Source organism: Erithacus rubecula (assembly GCF_903797595.1).
Source record: "Erithacus rubecula genome assembly, chromosome: 11".
Taxonomy (NCBI): domain Eukaryota; kingdom Metazoa; phylum Chordata; class Aves; order Passeriformes; family Muscicapidae; genus Erithacus; species Erithacus rubecula.
The window spans coordinates 16,142,088-16,159,149 of record NC_136663.1 but is presented as its reverse complement, the minus strand read 5'-3'; the positions used below and the strand labels follow the sequence as shown (position 1 = coordinate 16,159,149).

Below are 17,062 nucleotides of genomic sequence, written 5' to 3'. Positions count from 1 at the left end.
GAGAGGCACTTGGATATGCTTAGTTCCTTGACTTGGTTTATTTTATTACAAAAATAACTCACAAATGTGGAAGCTAGGAAGGAAACAAAGTTTCCTCAAAGACAGTTTGACAGGTTTCCAAGCCTGAGACAGTTTGAACCTCTCACCCTACTGTCATTTCAAAAAGATTGTGGGGGCAAAGCAGATGTAGACTGTTACATGAAATAACCTAAATCAGGTACAAGATAAGCATGATGATTACTACACGCCACTGGCACCCATAGCTTAAAACTACATTCAAATTATGCTAATTCTGTACAATCTGTGCTACATTTTCCTTCAAAGTTAATGACTATTTTTCTTATTTCATTTAATGGAGATGGACACACTTATCAAAAAACCAACAAGTATGTAAAGTACACCAAATCTGACAGTTCCAGAAAGTTATAACAACATTCCAAATACAGTATTAGAATATTGCTGTACCTGAAAAAATTCTGCAGACATCTCCAAAAATGGAGCCTCAAAGTCTTCTTCATAGACTGACCTTCCTTCAAGACCTAGAATCATTAACATCTGGCAAGCATTTCTTATTGCGCCTCTGCCAAAAAGTAAGTTGTTAACAACTTGAGAAATCTATGTGCTTGTAAGACAGAGCAGAATAACAACTCATAACACAGTATTAACCTTAATAAAATGTAGTTATAGAAAGTCCATTCTAATCTGCCCATAACATTTTCAAGAACGCTACACAAGCAAGTTGTTTGGTTTTGTTCAAAACTGAAGAGCTGACAGTGTTTTTAAGTATTTTAAATGCAATGACAGGGACACACGCCTCAAGTTCTACTAAGTCACAAAATGATGAAGGATATATATTAATATATGAAATTAATCCAAAATACTACTTCAAAGAAAACTGCACACATAGGTCAGGACTGAGCAACTGCAACTTTACAACAACTGCACAGGTGGAAGTAGCTGCACAATCTTTGAGATTTATGAACAGCTGGCTGTTTAAAAAAAAAACCAAACAACCACACAAAGATCTAAAAAAATGAAAAAACCTCCAGCTGAACACAAAATACACACCACCAAAATTCAAGTATCAGCAAGTTAATGAAAACAAAATAACTGCATCTAGAAAAAGATTCCACTTTCTGGCAGTAGGGGACAATACACAGCTGTAGCTGGGGAGTCTTTCTTTTCTGGCATTGCATGGTGGGCAATCTTAGTCACAAAAATGCAGGCAGAGTGACAAGACAAATATTTAAAAATATATTAATAAACTTTCCTGTTTACCATTACACTAAAATATAATACATAAAGAATTATGTTACTCCAGCATATGAAGAAATTTAAGCTGTGATCACAAATGTGGTCTTAAATAAATTATTTGTGTATGTTCTTGAATCAGTCTTTAAAAACTGATAGCTATTACTTACAACAAAAGACTTCACTTACAAACATCTTACCTGTCTACAACTTCTCCTTTCCTCTCTCTTGCAATCATATCCAGCAGAGTTTGCCTCAGGTGATCCCTGATGCAGCCATAACGTACGACTTGATCTCGAAAAATGATTAAGCCCAAGTTGTAGACATTCTCCACGTTGTTTTGCTGCACATACACTCGGTCCTACAACAAGGCCAGAAACAATAAAACCGTGAGTTCACTGCATCACTTATATTAAAAATACAAGAGATCCCAGTCTACAGTGGAAATATGCCCAAATGTATCTTTTTTTTTCCTCAATAAACTATGTATATGCATCAAAATTCAAAATCAGTCCTATTTTCCAAAACTTCACTTACACTGGAAGTTCTATTTGGCTCAGGAGCATAAGCACAGTATTTATAACTAAAGCATGCCAGAACAGATCTATAGCCTTCCCACTTGTTAGTCTGGGTGCAGAGGAGTCTTGAACTACTGACTAAATCCACAGCACTACGTTCAAGAGGTCTTACTTACCTACTCACATCCTTCCATCTCCTTCCAATCTTTAAGAAAAATTATTTAACTTCCCCCTCCCTTCCATGCATGTTCCTACTACTCCTTTTAGCAAATAATATTCAACATTCAGTGAAATTTCCTGAAATAGCATCATTAGACAAAGAGCAGCAGATATAGATCCAAAACAAGAAGAGTTAAAATCTTTATGGATTAGTACTGCAAAATTGTACAGAAGACTTCTGTAAACATCCCTTCCTCCACCCTCTCCAAATTCATTTTCATTCAACTTGAGCAATATTTCAAAATCTTGTTATGTTTCATTATAATCTCACCTATACACTACCTCCCCCCAAAAAAAGGAGAGAAGAAAATATTTTTTACATTTCAATGTACGTTTAAATTCTATCTCCCTATATAATCTCAGTCTACAGGATGGAATCAAGCTCCTCAACCACCCATTTTTTATCTACCTACCTTTAAAAACCAACACTGATCCTCAGATGAGCATTTAAAGACAGCATAGCCCAAAATCCATCATACAGAATGGACAGAGTGCTAAGCAGACCCCAAGACTCTTACTGCTAACCCAAAGAAATGCTCCAAAATTTGTCTCTCCTTTCCTATTCCTCTCTCCTAACTTAACTCTGAAAAAAGGAAGGCTATTAATAAAGTCACTAGTGGACAAAAAATGCATGTATTTGATTCATAGCCACTACTAGGTCAGACCACTTAAAACAGTATTAAGAATAGAAAAACTGAGTTTTTACAACATCTACTCATCTGAGAAGAGCAATCATTTTTGTTCATTTCTGCCAGGGCATAATCCATTCCTTGAATATCATACTTTGGGCAATTACTAAAAATACTGCTTTGCTACCATTTAAGCATCAGGACAATGACATTAGAAAAAGCTACAAGTTTTGTACCCACTCACAAATCTGGCTGGGATGAAGTTTTTTAAGGATGTATATAGCTATAACAAAATAATACTAAAAATTAATCAAATTTTGTAAAGGATGATGGTCAATTTATGAAACTGAGTATAAAGATTAGCTTCTCTACTGGTTCCATAACTATCTTAAGTGCTTTATCACATGCAGAATTAAAGAGTAAAGCTACTTAAACACCTGGGAAATGAGACTATTAAAAGAACAAATGTCATGCTTCTGAATATGGAAAAAAATATTCCAAAATTTCAAGTTTACAAAAATTCTGCAATTTCAAAAAAACAAGAAGGAACAGACAGCCCATCACTTAGCACCTATATTCACATAGCAAAATTATTCCTATACTAATTATATGCCAGACTGCCACTTGGCAACCAGAGGAAAGCAATTAATGGGTTCAGCAATTAATGTGTGATTTCCCACTCTCAGGCTTCAGACAGGCAGCCCTCAATTCAAATGAAAAAACAAGATGGAAACATGTCAGATATGCCTACTCTGTGGCTCCTGAAGCAAGCTCAGCTGTCTCAAAGCACAACATTTACTAACTGCTCTCATGAAGTCAGACCAGTGACATGTGGTGGGCTACGTCTTTGGAATAGGTTACTTTTGTTTTCCTGTCTTTGAGAAATGGGGTTGTTTATTTCACTTCCTTATTTACACACTTGCATCAAGAACAAAAGTAAATGTGATTCTGAAGTAAGACAAGCTTAAAATACATTTTTAAGAGATGAAAGAGCAAATTAAAACATAGTGTCCAATATTATATAACTTGAAGAGAAAAAAATATAATTATTAAAAAAAAAAAATACTCAGGCTTCTGAAGGACAGGCAGCAGGGTACCCAAAAGGATTAAAGCCCTGGCCATGACTCATCTGCATAGCTTCTGCTGTGGCAGTGCTGAACACTGCCATTGTGAGAGTAACTCCTTATCAGCAGCCTCTGTAGTAAGCCAGACCTCTCTACAATACCCAAACCAGAGCAGCAACATTAACATTTCAGATCCTGCTGATTTGCTCACCCTCAGTAACAGATCAAATTTGCTAGAAGCTCTCCCAGTCTAAAAAAGAAAATGACAGAGAGCCCCATCTGGGGACAAGTTTGACTGACAAGGCTACACACAACTGAACAGAAATCACTTCCCATAGGGAAAAGCAGTGGATGCTTAAAGGTAAGAGTAACTTTCAGGATACAAGGATGGAGTTTCAGACAGCAATTATTAAAGAATTACAATCCTGCTTACACTGCAGACTAATTCTGAAGTCACCTACTGTAAGGTAGCAGTAGCCACATTTTACCCATCTGTGCATGGATACACTACCTGGATGATACACCATCCTTCAGACACCTCGTGCACTGACACCCTTTTGGATACAGTAATGTCTTTGATCCTTGCTCTGGAGATAAAAACAACACTTCTTCCCATTACCTTGTGTAAGCCATGGACAATGAGAGTCATTTGTCAAAACTCATGTATCCAAGGTGTCAGTGCTGGCCTAAAAAAAGACACCAGCTTTGTGCACAGCACAGATGAGAAGGTAGTACTCGACCTTCTGAAAAATCCACAGCTGTATTTGCAGGAGCAATTGTTCACTTCAGTGTGTAACTGGCACTACCCAGAGGCCTGCAATGCAGCCATGGGTGTGACTGCTGCACTCATACCTGAAATTGCTTTAAATTTAGTAAGCACAAGTAGTAAAGAGACACCACAGAATCCAGTTCAACCCAGTTTCCATTTGATGTTCTAAGAATACACACACTCACACTGCTTGATGAAAAGCCCAAACAACTCCACCTCCATTGTTCCCATTCCATACAGCAGCTAAACAAAGCCCACTGTAGGTATGTTTACCTGCACTGCCACTGTGAGGCTGAATTTCAGACATGCCTAAATGTACTTCACTACTTCAACCTGTCTTAGTACTTGACTTGACTCAGCAAAGATGCTGCTTAGCACACGACTTTACTGCTTGTCTCAGACAGTGCCTGGATTAATAGAATGTATTACATCTACTTTGGCACCAGTTACTGCAGCCTAAACATGTAAAAAGGAAGAGAGCTCCTATATCCTACAAAATCCAGTGGAACTATGTAAACTTGAAATTCTGTCAGGGAACCCAGAATGTTTCAAAATAATCAAGACAAATCTTGCACAATTAGTGCAAAAGGTTGCAAAAACCTCATACTACACCTGCAGCAGAAATGAAAGCAACAGACTTTTACAAGAGACAAGGTAATATACATTTTGAAAAAACATAACTATAAGGGAAACTCGAGAGTGTCTTGTGGAGGATGTTCTGCATGAACAATGAAATCCTGCCATAACCTCAAACAGCAAGTGTTTTACTCATTAAGCACCATAATGCACAAACCCCACTGTACAAAACACATGCCTTTCTGAAAAAGATATATTTGTATTGATCTCTATTTTAAAAATTAAACAAAATTAAACAGAGGAAAGAAATTAAGGTGATTTGAAAAGGTGTTTGTTTTGATTTAAATAATTTGGCAGCCAGTGGGTGAAAGGAAGCTGGAAAACAAACGTGGCATTAAAACAGACACAATTTAGTTTAAGATGTAAAATCACTAGGCTGAAGCAGGAATTCCAGAGAGTAAGACCAGAATTCACAAGAGGTAATTTCACTGGTGTCACAGTGTGGTCTATTGGGCAATAGGTACATTTCCTGAAACTAATGTGTAATTGAGATGGCCTACAAAAAGGGAAGGATTGTGTCATGCTTTACTTACAAACATATGATAATTGCAGATACTTCCTGGTAGAACACAAGCATATTAATTTACAATGCCTAGTGACTCACTTTATACAGTGTTTGATAATTTTTTCAGATAAAATATTTTTAACATCAGTTACATTAGATTTGCTTGAATAAAAATATATCAATTATTTCTGACATAAGCATATCATTATAAACCTACATGTCATTCAGACTCAACATCAGGACGTAAAGACAAGTCATGCCTTATTTTATAAAATTCTTGAAAATTGTTTATTTGAAAAGCAATCAGGTCTGATCTTTCACAGTGCTTTGTAATTCTGTGGTACTGGCAGCTTTTCCAAACTTCTGGAATGCATACATGTTCAAGACTGGAAGATTTTTACTCTTAGTCTTCTGTGAATTAAGAAAATTATGTCTGACTCAACAGGACATCCCAGTGACAAAGGTGAAACTGCAAATCTTTCAAAGTAGTCCTGTTTTGAATCATTGCTTATTCTTTAATTTGTAATCTAAACATGCATTAATGACAATTTGTCCTATGTCCCTCCAAGTCAAAGGAGGGAGCCTGCCCATCGTATTAGATCTTCACACTAGATAGTTCAAACAAAAATTAAAATTATAACTATAAACCCCATATTACACTACAGAGGTTTAACAAACCAACATCAGTACCCCTAAGTTTAGATACTCATTTTGAAAGACATTTTTTCCTGTTTTTACTATTTTACTATAAACATATTTTATTATGGATTTTTTTTTCTGTTTCTGTGGTACAAGGGACCAAAAAAATAAATCTGTGGGAGTCAAATAATTGGTCAAGCAGAAGGCTCAACTGAACACCCACTTGAAATAATTAGGAACTGTCAAACAGCACACAGAAGGCTACACAGTCCAGAGGTATTCAAGCTTATTTATTGTTCAGTTCTGAATCTAAAGGACAGCTGACAAAATTCAATTTACACTTGGAAGGAATGCTGTGAATTTCCTTGTCCTGGAATCTTGGTGGCAAAGAGAAGGCTGGCTGCATGTTTGAACAGCACTCTCAAGCTTCAAAACAAAGTCAAGGCATTACTCTTCTGAAAAAAATACTCAGGAAAAAAAAAATACTCAGGAAACAGCTCTCCTGTTCCCCCAGGAGTGGTAACTGAAGCAGGCAATCCTTCCTCAAAGAGAAAGGCTCTGGCCTTTAATAAACTGGGGCAAACCACTAAAACAAAGAAAGCTTCTAAGCCAGTTTTCTCTGCTACTGTTTGAAAGATCAGAAATTCACTGATTTTAGCAGCAGCAGATAACATTGCATTATCCATTACTTTGGACCATCCAGCAGCTCCTGTGCTGAAGTAATACATAATATTGGGCTAAAACACAACAGCTGCTCCCCTAGAATGCTCTGGATTCCATCTTCTAACCTTTCTGAAAATCCACCACTAGCTTTAGCAGATTAATCTAATAATTAACTATTCTCAAATATGCCTAGATGCAGCTAGTAGCAATTGCTTTGTACTTGTCCTTCACAAACAGATTAGGGAGTCCAGGATCTCTCACAGCAAAGACATCTTCAAAACAATCTGCCCATCCTCCTTTTGGCACAGTAAGATACACAAACTATTCAGTGTCACTGATAGCATTTTATCCAGCACTCTATTGTTTGATATGTGGTGTTTTCCCTACTGAAAGAAACCAGCTCCTCCAACATGAAGGCCAGTAAATCCATTAAAAAGAATTTCCTGTGGTTCTGTAATTACTCCAAATTCTTTAACTTGTAGTAGCTTATTCACCAATGAGGACTTTGCAGCTAATACAAACACAGGCAATGTCATGGCATGAGATCTTTAACAGCTAAAAGACAAGACCTTAACTCCTGTTGTTTAGTAAAAAGAGTACAATTCTAGTTAATCTGCTTTTTGGACCAAAAAAGTCTATTACTGTCTGTTCTTCACTGCATCAATTACTATATTTAGGATACTTTGGAGGAAAAAAAAAATTACACAAACAACACAGCATGTCAACACTTCCTTTTGAAGTCAAAACTTTTGTCTAGAAACTAAGCAAAAATACTCTTCTGCATCCTAGAACATCCCCAATATTATGGGAAATTTAATACCAGCTACCTAAAGCATAACACAATCCAGACACAAAAACATCAGGCCCTCCTCTCTTTAAAAGAAGTCTTTTCTGTTGGATATAGGTAAGAAATGGCAAGCATGCAACCAAAAATCACATTCTATGTACACTGCTTCATCTTCCACACAAGTTCTTCATGAACAGCAAAGGAATCAACTAGAATTTAATGTCCAAGGATGCACCCTGTCCCTAAGCAAAGTTATTATTTTTAAATTCTAAGGCTTAAAGAACAACTACACTGGAAGTTTCAGGAGGCTTCACACCATAGTGCTTTCCACAGTAAGAAAACACCACTAGCTGAACTAATACCTAAAATCTGCCAGAATGTGTCTGACTAGCTTATTTTTTAAGAACTACAAAGTTCAACTATTTTTAGATCAATTTTTCAAGTGATAATGAGATAACCTAAAACATGAAACCAATTACAACTTGTGAAACACCTGTAGCAGTCTTGCATGCACACAGAAAATTCAAAACAAGGGACAGAGAGTGGTCTTTGGAAAAAGACTGGTAAGAAGACAATTTACTACACTGCTAAATATGTGAAATAGCAGAACACCCACCATATACATCAGAATGTCTCTAATCATCACCATTGCTGTTTGATGATCATTCCATGCTTGGTTTAGTGTTTGTAGAAAGTTGTTATTCAAAGAGTTTAACACATCTTCTCGCACCTGAAGTGAAAAAAAAAAAAAAGAAAAAAAAAAAGATATATGAACATAAACTCAGGAGCAGCATTTAAATCTTAAACTTAGCTTCAGCACAAGAATTCTTGCTCCTCTACGGACCTGAATTTTGCAAACAGGTTCTTGCTTTTCCTGGGTGCTGACTATCCCTACCTGGTATTTCCCTTCTGTAGAAAAATAAGCAAGAAGAACTATGCTAGAAACAAGAGAAACAAAATAAATATGGGTTTTAAATTTTAAAGGAATTCCTAAAATCTCAAATGCTAAAAATAGTCTTTGACAATTCCTCAACGCATTCATTTCCTGTGTTATAGTGTTTCAGGTGCTGGTAATTTTGCTATTACAAGTCATTTCAGAACATTGGGTAGTAGCAGTAAATGCTACAAACAGGAACAAGTACAGGTGGAAAATTGTTATGATGACATTTAGAGAGACAAGTTAAGACAGCATAAAGATACAGCAAACAACAGTTCTGAGACTCTTAGATTAATACTAATGACAAGATTTCACAGAAAAAAAGTAATCTTTGTTTTTCATGAATGTATTTGCAATTTGCAAGTTCATCTGTCCCATCAACTTCAGACTGTATGCCTCTTTGCACTATTCTCCCTACTAATAAAAAACCCCAGCCAGTTCCATATTTTGGTTTTTTCCAGTAGGCATATACTGCAGTTCTCAAACTTGAAACTAATATCAAAGAGAAACCTGTGGGAATGTAAAGAAAAAAAGTTCCAGAGTTAATAAAACTGGGAATTGACTTCTGACATAACATAGAAAATATATTCTGCCCCCTGTTGTAACCAAACATGATGTCCACATATATTGATTTGCACTGATACCTGGCTGATAGTGTAAATTTCAGCAGAGAGATTCAAACAGGGAAACCAAAGACACATTCCAGGCAGCCACGTGCTGCACTAATGTCTCATGCAACCACCTGACAGGCTTCATTTTGTCATTCCAGTTTTATAAAGTTATTAGGCCACACCAGGATAACAATTCTGTCTGCCACACTACTATACACACTCACAAATTCAGATGAGCAATCCAGAGACACAGTGTGGCACATCATCCAACACAATGGTATTAAGGAAGAGAGGGATGAAGGAGGAGGAAGAGAAGGAGAGGGAAGAAGGAAGAGGGGAAATTTATCACAATAATATTCACCTTGCTACTGCATCTAGGCAATATAGGTATGCATAGGTTGTTCAAAGCTTCCTTACATCTTCAAATACCTACTCTGCACCTGAACAAGGCCTCCCCTCCTTGCTTTTGAAAAACATAATATGCAGATATAAGCACTGCTTAGCTGCCTCATTCTTTTTGATCATGACCACCATTTATTTACCTTGGTCTCCCAATGTGTGCCCTGTTGTCACCCAAGCCAGGTAGTTTTTAGCTAAAACATTAAATGCATTAAAGACATCATCAGGTACTTGCATACACTTATGAAGAACATGCAGAATCTCCCAGAACAAGAGAAAAAACATGACATGTTTGCTTTCACTTCCTTGGTCAGTATGAAAATATATTATCAATATTACTTACCTCATCCACACTGGTAAAATTTATCAAAACATGATTAGATTATAAGCACAGATAACCAGGCTAGTTATTGATCAATTTTATGGTATCCTTTACTTCAACAACATAGAGGCAGCGTGCCCTTATAACTGTACCCATCCCACACTCCTCACACTGATGGTGCTGGGCCAGCCAGTGACAAGTCACACAAAAAGGGGTGGACACTTGCCACCAGGTAGCAGTGACAACTTGCTTTCATGCAGACACTGGTATGCTCTGCAACGCTGGCATCTCTGCTCCATGTGGTATGCCACATGGATTTCTGGAAATGGGCTTGAAATTCAGGAATGGGTGCTGTACAACAGAGCTACCTTCAGAGTTTCCTTGTGAAGCTTCTCTAAAACATTCTTCTATGTTTATTTGAAACTGCAGAGGTTTGGAAAGCCATTATTTCAGCTGTTACAAAAGGCAACCAGACTAATGTCAAGCAAATTATCACTTACAGCAACTTTATAGTTAACAAGTGTTCGATGCATTTCTTGTACGGGCCATTAATTCATCAATACTACAGGGAAACTGCCATAATGCACAAAACAGCCATGCAAAGGTGCAGAGTCACACCACTTTGGTACAATAAATGATCTGAAGTAAAAAAATGTGCATACTCACACTCTTCAAACAAAGAGACACAGCTGCTACTCTGCTAAAGCCTTAGAAAATTTCAAATCTCAAGGATTTTTATCAGCAAAATGTTACTTTAAATTAGCTGAGCTTGTGATGACTTCTGCGACAATATTTGCAGTTATGAAATAAATTACAGGGAAAGCCAGCTTAAATAAGACTGTCCATATACAGAAATACTTGAAAATAAATTAGTAACTTCATAATATATTAAAGATTTTATAGTTATAAGGATGAAATTTTCTGTATAACTTCAGGCCCAACTGTATTTTCTACTGGATATAGGTCTTCAGGAAATACAGAACCCTCCCCCAATAAGAGTAGTTGTTGGCATAGGCTTTCAATACCTTTAAATAACTCTTGATTAAGTGTACACAAAGAAGATTTATGGCCTACTATTTCTATCTTACAGTGCCTGGCCTGATGCAGCAGCACAAATAGTTCAATTATGTAATTTGCACTAGTGTAAGGACAGCCAGAACCTCCTGGGGGGACTAGCAGTACAGAACAGCATTTTCTGAACCAAGGCCTCAAGCTCTCAGAACTTTTATTAGAGAAGTTCTTTTAGAAAAATCCAAGTAGTCTAAAAGATACTATTCTAAAATCTTAGGAGTCCCAAGTAGGTTAATGGATTGACTAGCAGAAATGTCTGCTCATCTCTGCAGCTGCAATCCTACTGCTGAAAGGAAAAAGAAACACTGAAGGATACTGGGCATCCTGAACAGTTATCTACTTTCGAGCAATTCCCTCACATACTTTTGCCCTCCATATAATAGCAGACTTGCTCAAGATCCTCTGAAAACATCATTAAGAAAATACAAAGGCAGATAACACTGCATACATTGCCAGTCAGGCTCACTCTAATGCTCAGTAGGTAATTTGCCTCCTACACAACTTCTCATGTCATTCCTCCCTATTTCATTGATGTTATGGAAATAATTTCTAACTCCCTGATGGAGATGACTCTCATCTCTTCCTCTTCTCTGCAACACTAAGATATAAAATTTTAAAGCTTGCAAAGGATCCCAGATACATCCTGCTAAGTCCCAGTGTAGACATGCTGCTTTCAGCCTATAACTGCACCAGCACCCCAGAGCATTCCTTCTGCACTGAACACTGCCACCATGAGCAGCTCTGTGCCCTCCTGACCAAAGGTGTTCTCACATGCCTGCCTGTACTGTTACTCTGAAACAGCAGGACAGACAGAAATACTGGACAGACCCTGAGGGGCACCACTTGTCACTGATGGCCATTGAGACTCTGAGCCATTGACCACAACCAATGGTGCGACCACCCAATCAATTTCTAACTACTTAACTCCACTCACTGAATCCATCTCTTTCCAGTTTAGACAGAAGGAGTTTATGGGGGACCATGTAGAAACCTTTACAGATGTCCAGAGCAATGAGCTCTTCCCTTGTTCACTGATGTGGTCACTCCTTCATAGCAGGCCACTGAGTTGGCCAGGCAAGACTTGTCCTTGGTCAAACTGTGCTGGCTGTCCTAAATCACCTTCCTGTCATCCATGCACCTTAGCATAACTCCTAGGAGGATCTGCTTCATGATCCTCACAGACACAGAGGTGAGGCTTACAGCTTGTAGTTCCCAGGGTCCTCCCTTCTACACTTCTGAAAGATGAGTACAATGTTTCCCCTTTTCCAATCACCTCGAACTTCACCTGACTGCCATAATTTCTTAAGTATCATGGAGAGTGGCATGTCAACATCAACCAATTCCCCTCAGGACTCTGGGATGCACATCATAGGGTCCCACTGACTTATGCATAAAGAACATTAAAAACATTACCCTGTAAACTTTTTAACTTTAACTTTTTTACTGTAACACAAATGATGTTGCCTATCATCAAATGGTTTAGAGCTGTAAATTAAGCTCTGTGTGTTTCAGAAGCACTTAACATTTGTGTGAAGTAGTAACACTAGGCTTGAGAAGTATGAAGGAAGACCGTCCACATGAAGCTACAAGATTGTTAGTGGGAAATAAAAGGAGAAATCAGTGAAGTATCAGATGCACAGGAATTTAATACTTGAATTAAGATGAAAGATTTCAGTACTTTCAAAATTCAAAGTATTTTTAAAGAGCTCTACACGTACCATACTTAAATAATGATGTCAACACACAGGTAAAGACAAGTTCTAGCATGTTCTTACCCAGTAGAAAGAACAAGGTAGTTTAGGAGAGCTGACTTGTCCCAGTGATGCAGAGTACCTGGCTTACTACAGCCTTTATCCCACAGCCAGAACAGGGTGATTTAGAACTGCAAACCACTGGGGCCTGCAAATCTAAAACCAAGCAGTCTTGGTAATAACTTGCTTACATGCATCTTGTATTGATCATATTTACACCTATTATTTTATTTACAATTAAGCTGTCAAGACATTGCACTGCACTGTTTTCTTGTTGAAAAGTTAAATACTTTTGTCATTAGTGTTTGATTGCTAATTAAAATGCTGTATAAGCATAACTTTCACCTGACAGTTAAATTAGCATAAATCAAATCTACAGCTCTTAACCATGACTTACCAAAAATGAAGGCTTGTGCTTTCCAGGCTTTAAAACCATTTTTAAAAACAGCAGAACATATACACTGCCTCTACCTAGTCTCTTCCTTTATTCTTAATTAACCAGTATGACTGGAATACCACAAGTGTGCAGCTTTTTCTAAAAAGGTAACCTGGAGATGTGGGCAACAAATGGCAGTTATGGTTCAATGATTATTGCAAATTTGGGGTAGGCTCCTCAGCAGTGCTCCCTGAATTGAGTATAATTCTTCAGTAAAATCTATTCATCTGTGAACATTTCCATTTTTATACAAGTAACAACATTTAATGAACAATATTTCAGTTGACAAAATTCCCCTCTTCTAAATTCTAGCATCCACCACTGATTCTCTGAATAGAAGTTTTACCAAGACTTGTAATGAGAGCATTTATCGTTCACTGGCTACTTAAATTTACCAGAGAATTGCTCTTGGAAAGAGACAGCAAACATAAAAGATTTTGCTAAAATTTCTATGACAAAATGTGAGGCTAAAAAAAACTTTTGTTTTAATCTATCTTATAACAGAGACCAATGGCACAAACAAGATGTCATTATAAAATTGATCCTATTCTTAAACAATAAACAATGCATTATTTTTTTCCATACTTCCATCTATATATGCCTCAACATAATTTGTCTAAGCAAACATTCAAAAGGAACAAGCAGAAGCTTTTAGCATCTATAAGTTTTTGTTATTGTACAGAAATTTTTGGCAGAAGTCACTTTTTTTTTTAAATTTATGGGCTGGCATCATCAGAATAATTTAGCCTTTTTAATTCTACAGCAATGAACTACTAAAACTCAGCTAACCTTTTTATTTGAAAAAACTTTAGTCATCTATTTATCACCCACACACATGGATACAATTTGATTAATCACATTAAAGATAAAAATATTTGGTAATCAGAGAAGATTTTTTTTTTCAGTGTAAGAAAGGCATTTCTCTGCACTGCTATCTGTCCAGTCCTCTCAGCCTCTGCAGTGAAAATACAAACTCTGAATCTTCTGCTCATTTGTCAGGCTGCCACAATCAGCACTTCAGAATAACTAATTCTGCAAATGCCTAATTTTTAATATGCAGAATAGCTAGGAACTAAGATAAGTGGCAGAAGACCTAGGAACAAAGATAAAAACACCCACCAAATTAAGCCAGGATAAACTAAAGCCTGGGAATAATAAAAATTTAGTGCCATGATAATTAAGTGCATAGGCATATACAAGAACAAGGCAAAAAAAGCCTCAGCCATTTGCCACATTTTATATGAATAGTACAGACTATGAATGCACACATAATGAAACCAGAAGTTTTTGAGAGTCACAGATGTGCTACAATTATAGAAAAGAACTGCAAATTATTTAGCCATTTCACAGAGGATGTCTCCTCTGGTGCAAACAGTAAAAAAAGCCCCACATTCAAAGCAGTTTTAGACTGCACTTATCTGGACCACAACTTTGAAAACTAAGATTTTAGAAAAGAAATAACACATTTCTCTGCCACAGCAGTAACTCCAGTTGGAATGCACAAAAAAATTCCCCAAGCATCCTCAATTATTTAGCCATAAATCTCCCATCCATTCTCTGTAATTAAGCCAGAAGTAATCATCCAAGACACCTGATGGTCTCTGACTTTCCTTCACAGATCTTGTAAAAAAACAGGACAAAAATCTGATATTCCATCTGAACCCACAGTCAGAATGTGGGATCAAATATGGGATGAAAGTGGACACAGACCTCTCTGCTATGGATGTTACCATGAGTAAGGCAGGCATCTCCCATAGGCTTAGAATCTTATTGCCATGAAATACTATATGGAATCCTAAAAAGTGACTTAACTTTTTCCACTTACATATTTATTAATCAATTCTAAACTTCTCTCAAAGACTAAAGAAGTGATTCCATGGTTTAACACAAGACACAAAGATTCCTTTTCTCAGATGCAGAAACTTTCTGAAGATGTAGCATCTCATTTTTGACTTACATGGTTTTGCTGACATAGCAGAGTGTGAGCTACTCAGGACTTTTACTATTGCTGAGCTGCTGTTTTTGAACAGTGCCTACCACCTCTTGAAAGAGCATAATCCCAGCACAACTGCCTCATTAACTTGTGAATTAGTTCATTAGCCTATAGAAAATAGTTCTTACACTGGTATTTATTTCTACCACAGATGAAAAACTGACTGGCAAACAAAGAGAAAATTTGGCCTAAAAGTTCACAAAACGCCACCAAAAATGACACAAATACTTAAAAAAAATTATCAGCTCTTAACAGTCATTCTTAAAAAAAATTGTTTCCTGTTACACACTTTCAAATGCTTCCTTATGGTCTGCCTTCCATCAGTAACTTACAACAAACTGTACCTGGAACATGGAATCATTTGAGCTTGATGTTAGTTCTACGATAACGTTTTTGAGAGAAGTTACACAACTGCAACTCAAGGTAACATAATGAAGTTAGATTTTCTGTCATTTAAATAACTGTTCAGAATTCTTTCATATGAAAAACACTTCTATTTTAATTCACAAATGGACAAACCTTGTTTATTAGATGCTCAGTGACCACTTCTCTTAGTCCAGTGTAGAGTTTTTCACCATGTTTATGCAACACCATTGTATAAGCATTTCTATACAGCTCCTCAAAACTGAGACCACTATTGTTCTTACGCTGAATCTCTTGGATTGCATTTTTCAGAAGATCCCAAATGCTGTTCACATATTTCTCATCCATAGTCATCTGTAAAAATAAAACATTACGTTATTGTTCTGAATAAAAAAAAAAAAAAAAAGGAATATAGATAATATGAGGTAATTGCTCTGCCCCATCTTGTTGATTCTATTATCACAAGATTTCTCAAACTTTATTAAAAGAAAAACAGTATTTATGAGAATAGTACAGATTTCAAGAAATATTTATGAAAATTGTAATTTGCAAAAGTTTAATGCTTTTTTGTTTCAGAACTGCAAATCCCCAGAATCCAACTCCAGAGCCTTTGGAGGTGTAAAGGAGGGTAATTGTGGACAAAAGTCTCTTTCCCACTCCTCTTCCACAGGTTAACAGTGGTAGATGGTTAACTCTCATTCCATATTAACACATTATTTGGCACTTCATAAATTGTACTGCAATACTGATCTGCTTCACCAGACCCCAAACCCATCTGTACAACAGAAGATAATAATGTCTGACACAGATTTAGCAAACCTGGTCATCTGCTTGAACTAACTAGGGACTAGCTGAGGTACTAACAGCCAAAGAATTACACACCCACAATACTGTACCTACAATTTAAAGAAGTACAGGTACCACTGAGAACCCCCATAAATGCCCAACATTAACACCTGCACTGAACATATTCCCTTCATACAAATATCTTCCTAAAGGACATGTACCAAGCACTAAGCATCTGCTTGAATTGTTATTCAGACCTGTAAATTTCAGTAAATACACAGAAAGAAAGAAAACAGATTCAGAGAAGGAGAAAAACTCTTATAAGAAATAAGTCTCAATACAGCAAGCTTCTATTTAGTGAATCATTTCACATTCGTGCTTTACCAATGCAAAGGTGCTTCAATATATGATATTTTATAGATAAAGCAGTATCTGGGATTACAAGTAAGTATAGGAAAAAAAAAAAAAACATATAAAAAATCAGATACCAGCATTGCTTAAAGTCTGTGATTCAGCCAGGTTTCATCACCCAAATGAAAAGAAATCCCAAACACTTTTAAACTGAACCAAGTTAAAAAGCGATGTTTAAAGTTAAGTTTGGTTTAGTTTATACAAAATCAGGAACAGATTTAGCATTTAATAGCTAAAGAAAAGGGCTGAAGAAAGAAGGGAAAAAAGCTGCTATTCCCAGAATTACTATGGGAAGTGAAAAC

The 17,062-nt window shown here is 36.7% G+C and overlaps 1 protein-coding gene across 1 annotated transcript in view; it reads right to left on the bottom strand.

Moving 5' to 3' along the window:
- Positions 1–17,062, bottom strand: part of CUL3 (cullin 3) — a 54,893-nt gene that overhangs the window by 20,063 nt on the left and 17,768 nt on the right. The window contains exons 2-5 of the mRNA XM_079315345.1: positions 15,720–15,917; positions 8,297–8,410; positions 1,452–1,612; positions 466–580 (exon numbers count right to left, since the gene is read on the bottom strand). Of these exons, the coding sequence (XP_079171471.1) occupies positions 466–580; positions 1,452–1,612; positions 8,297–8,410; positions 15,720–15,917 (588 nt within the window). The remainder of the gene's footprint in view (positions 1–465; positions 581–1,451; positions 1,613–8,296; positions 8,411–15,719; positions 15,918–17,062) is intronic.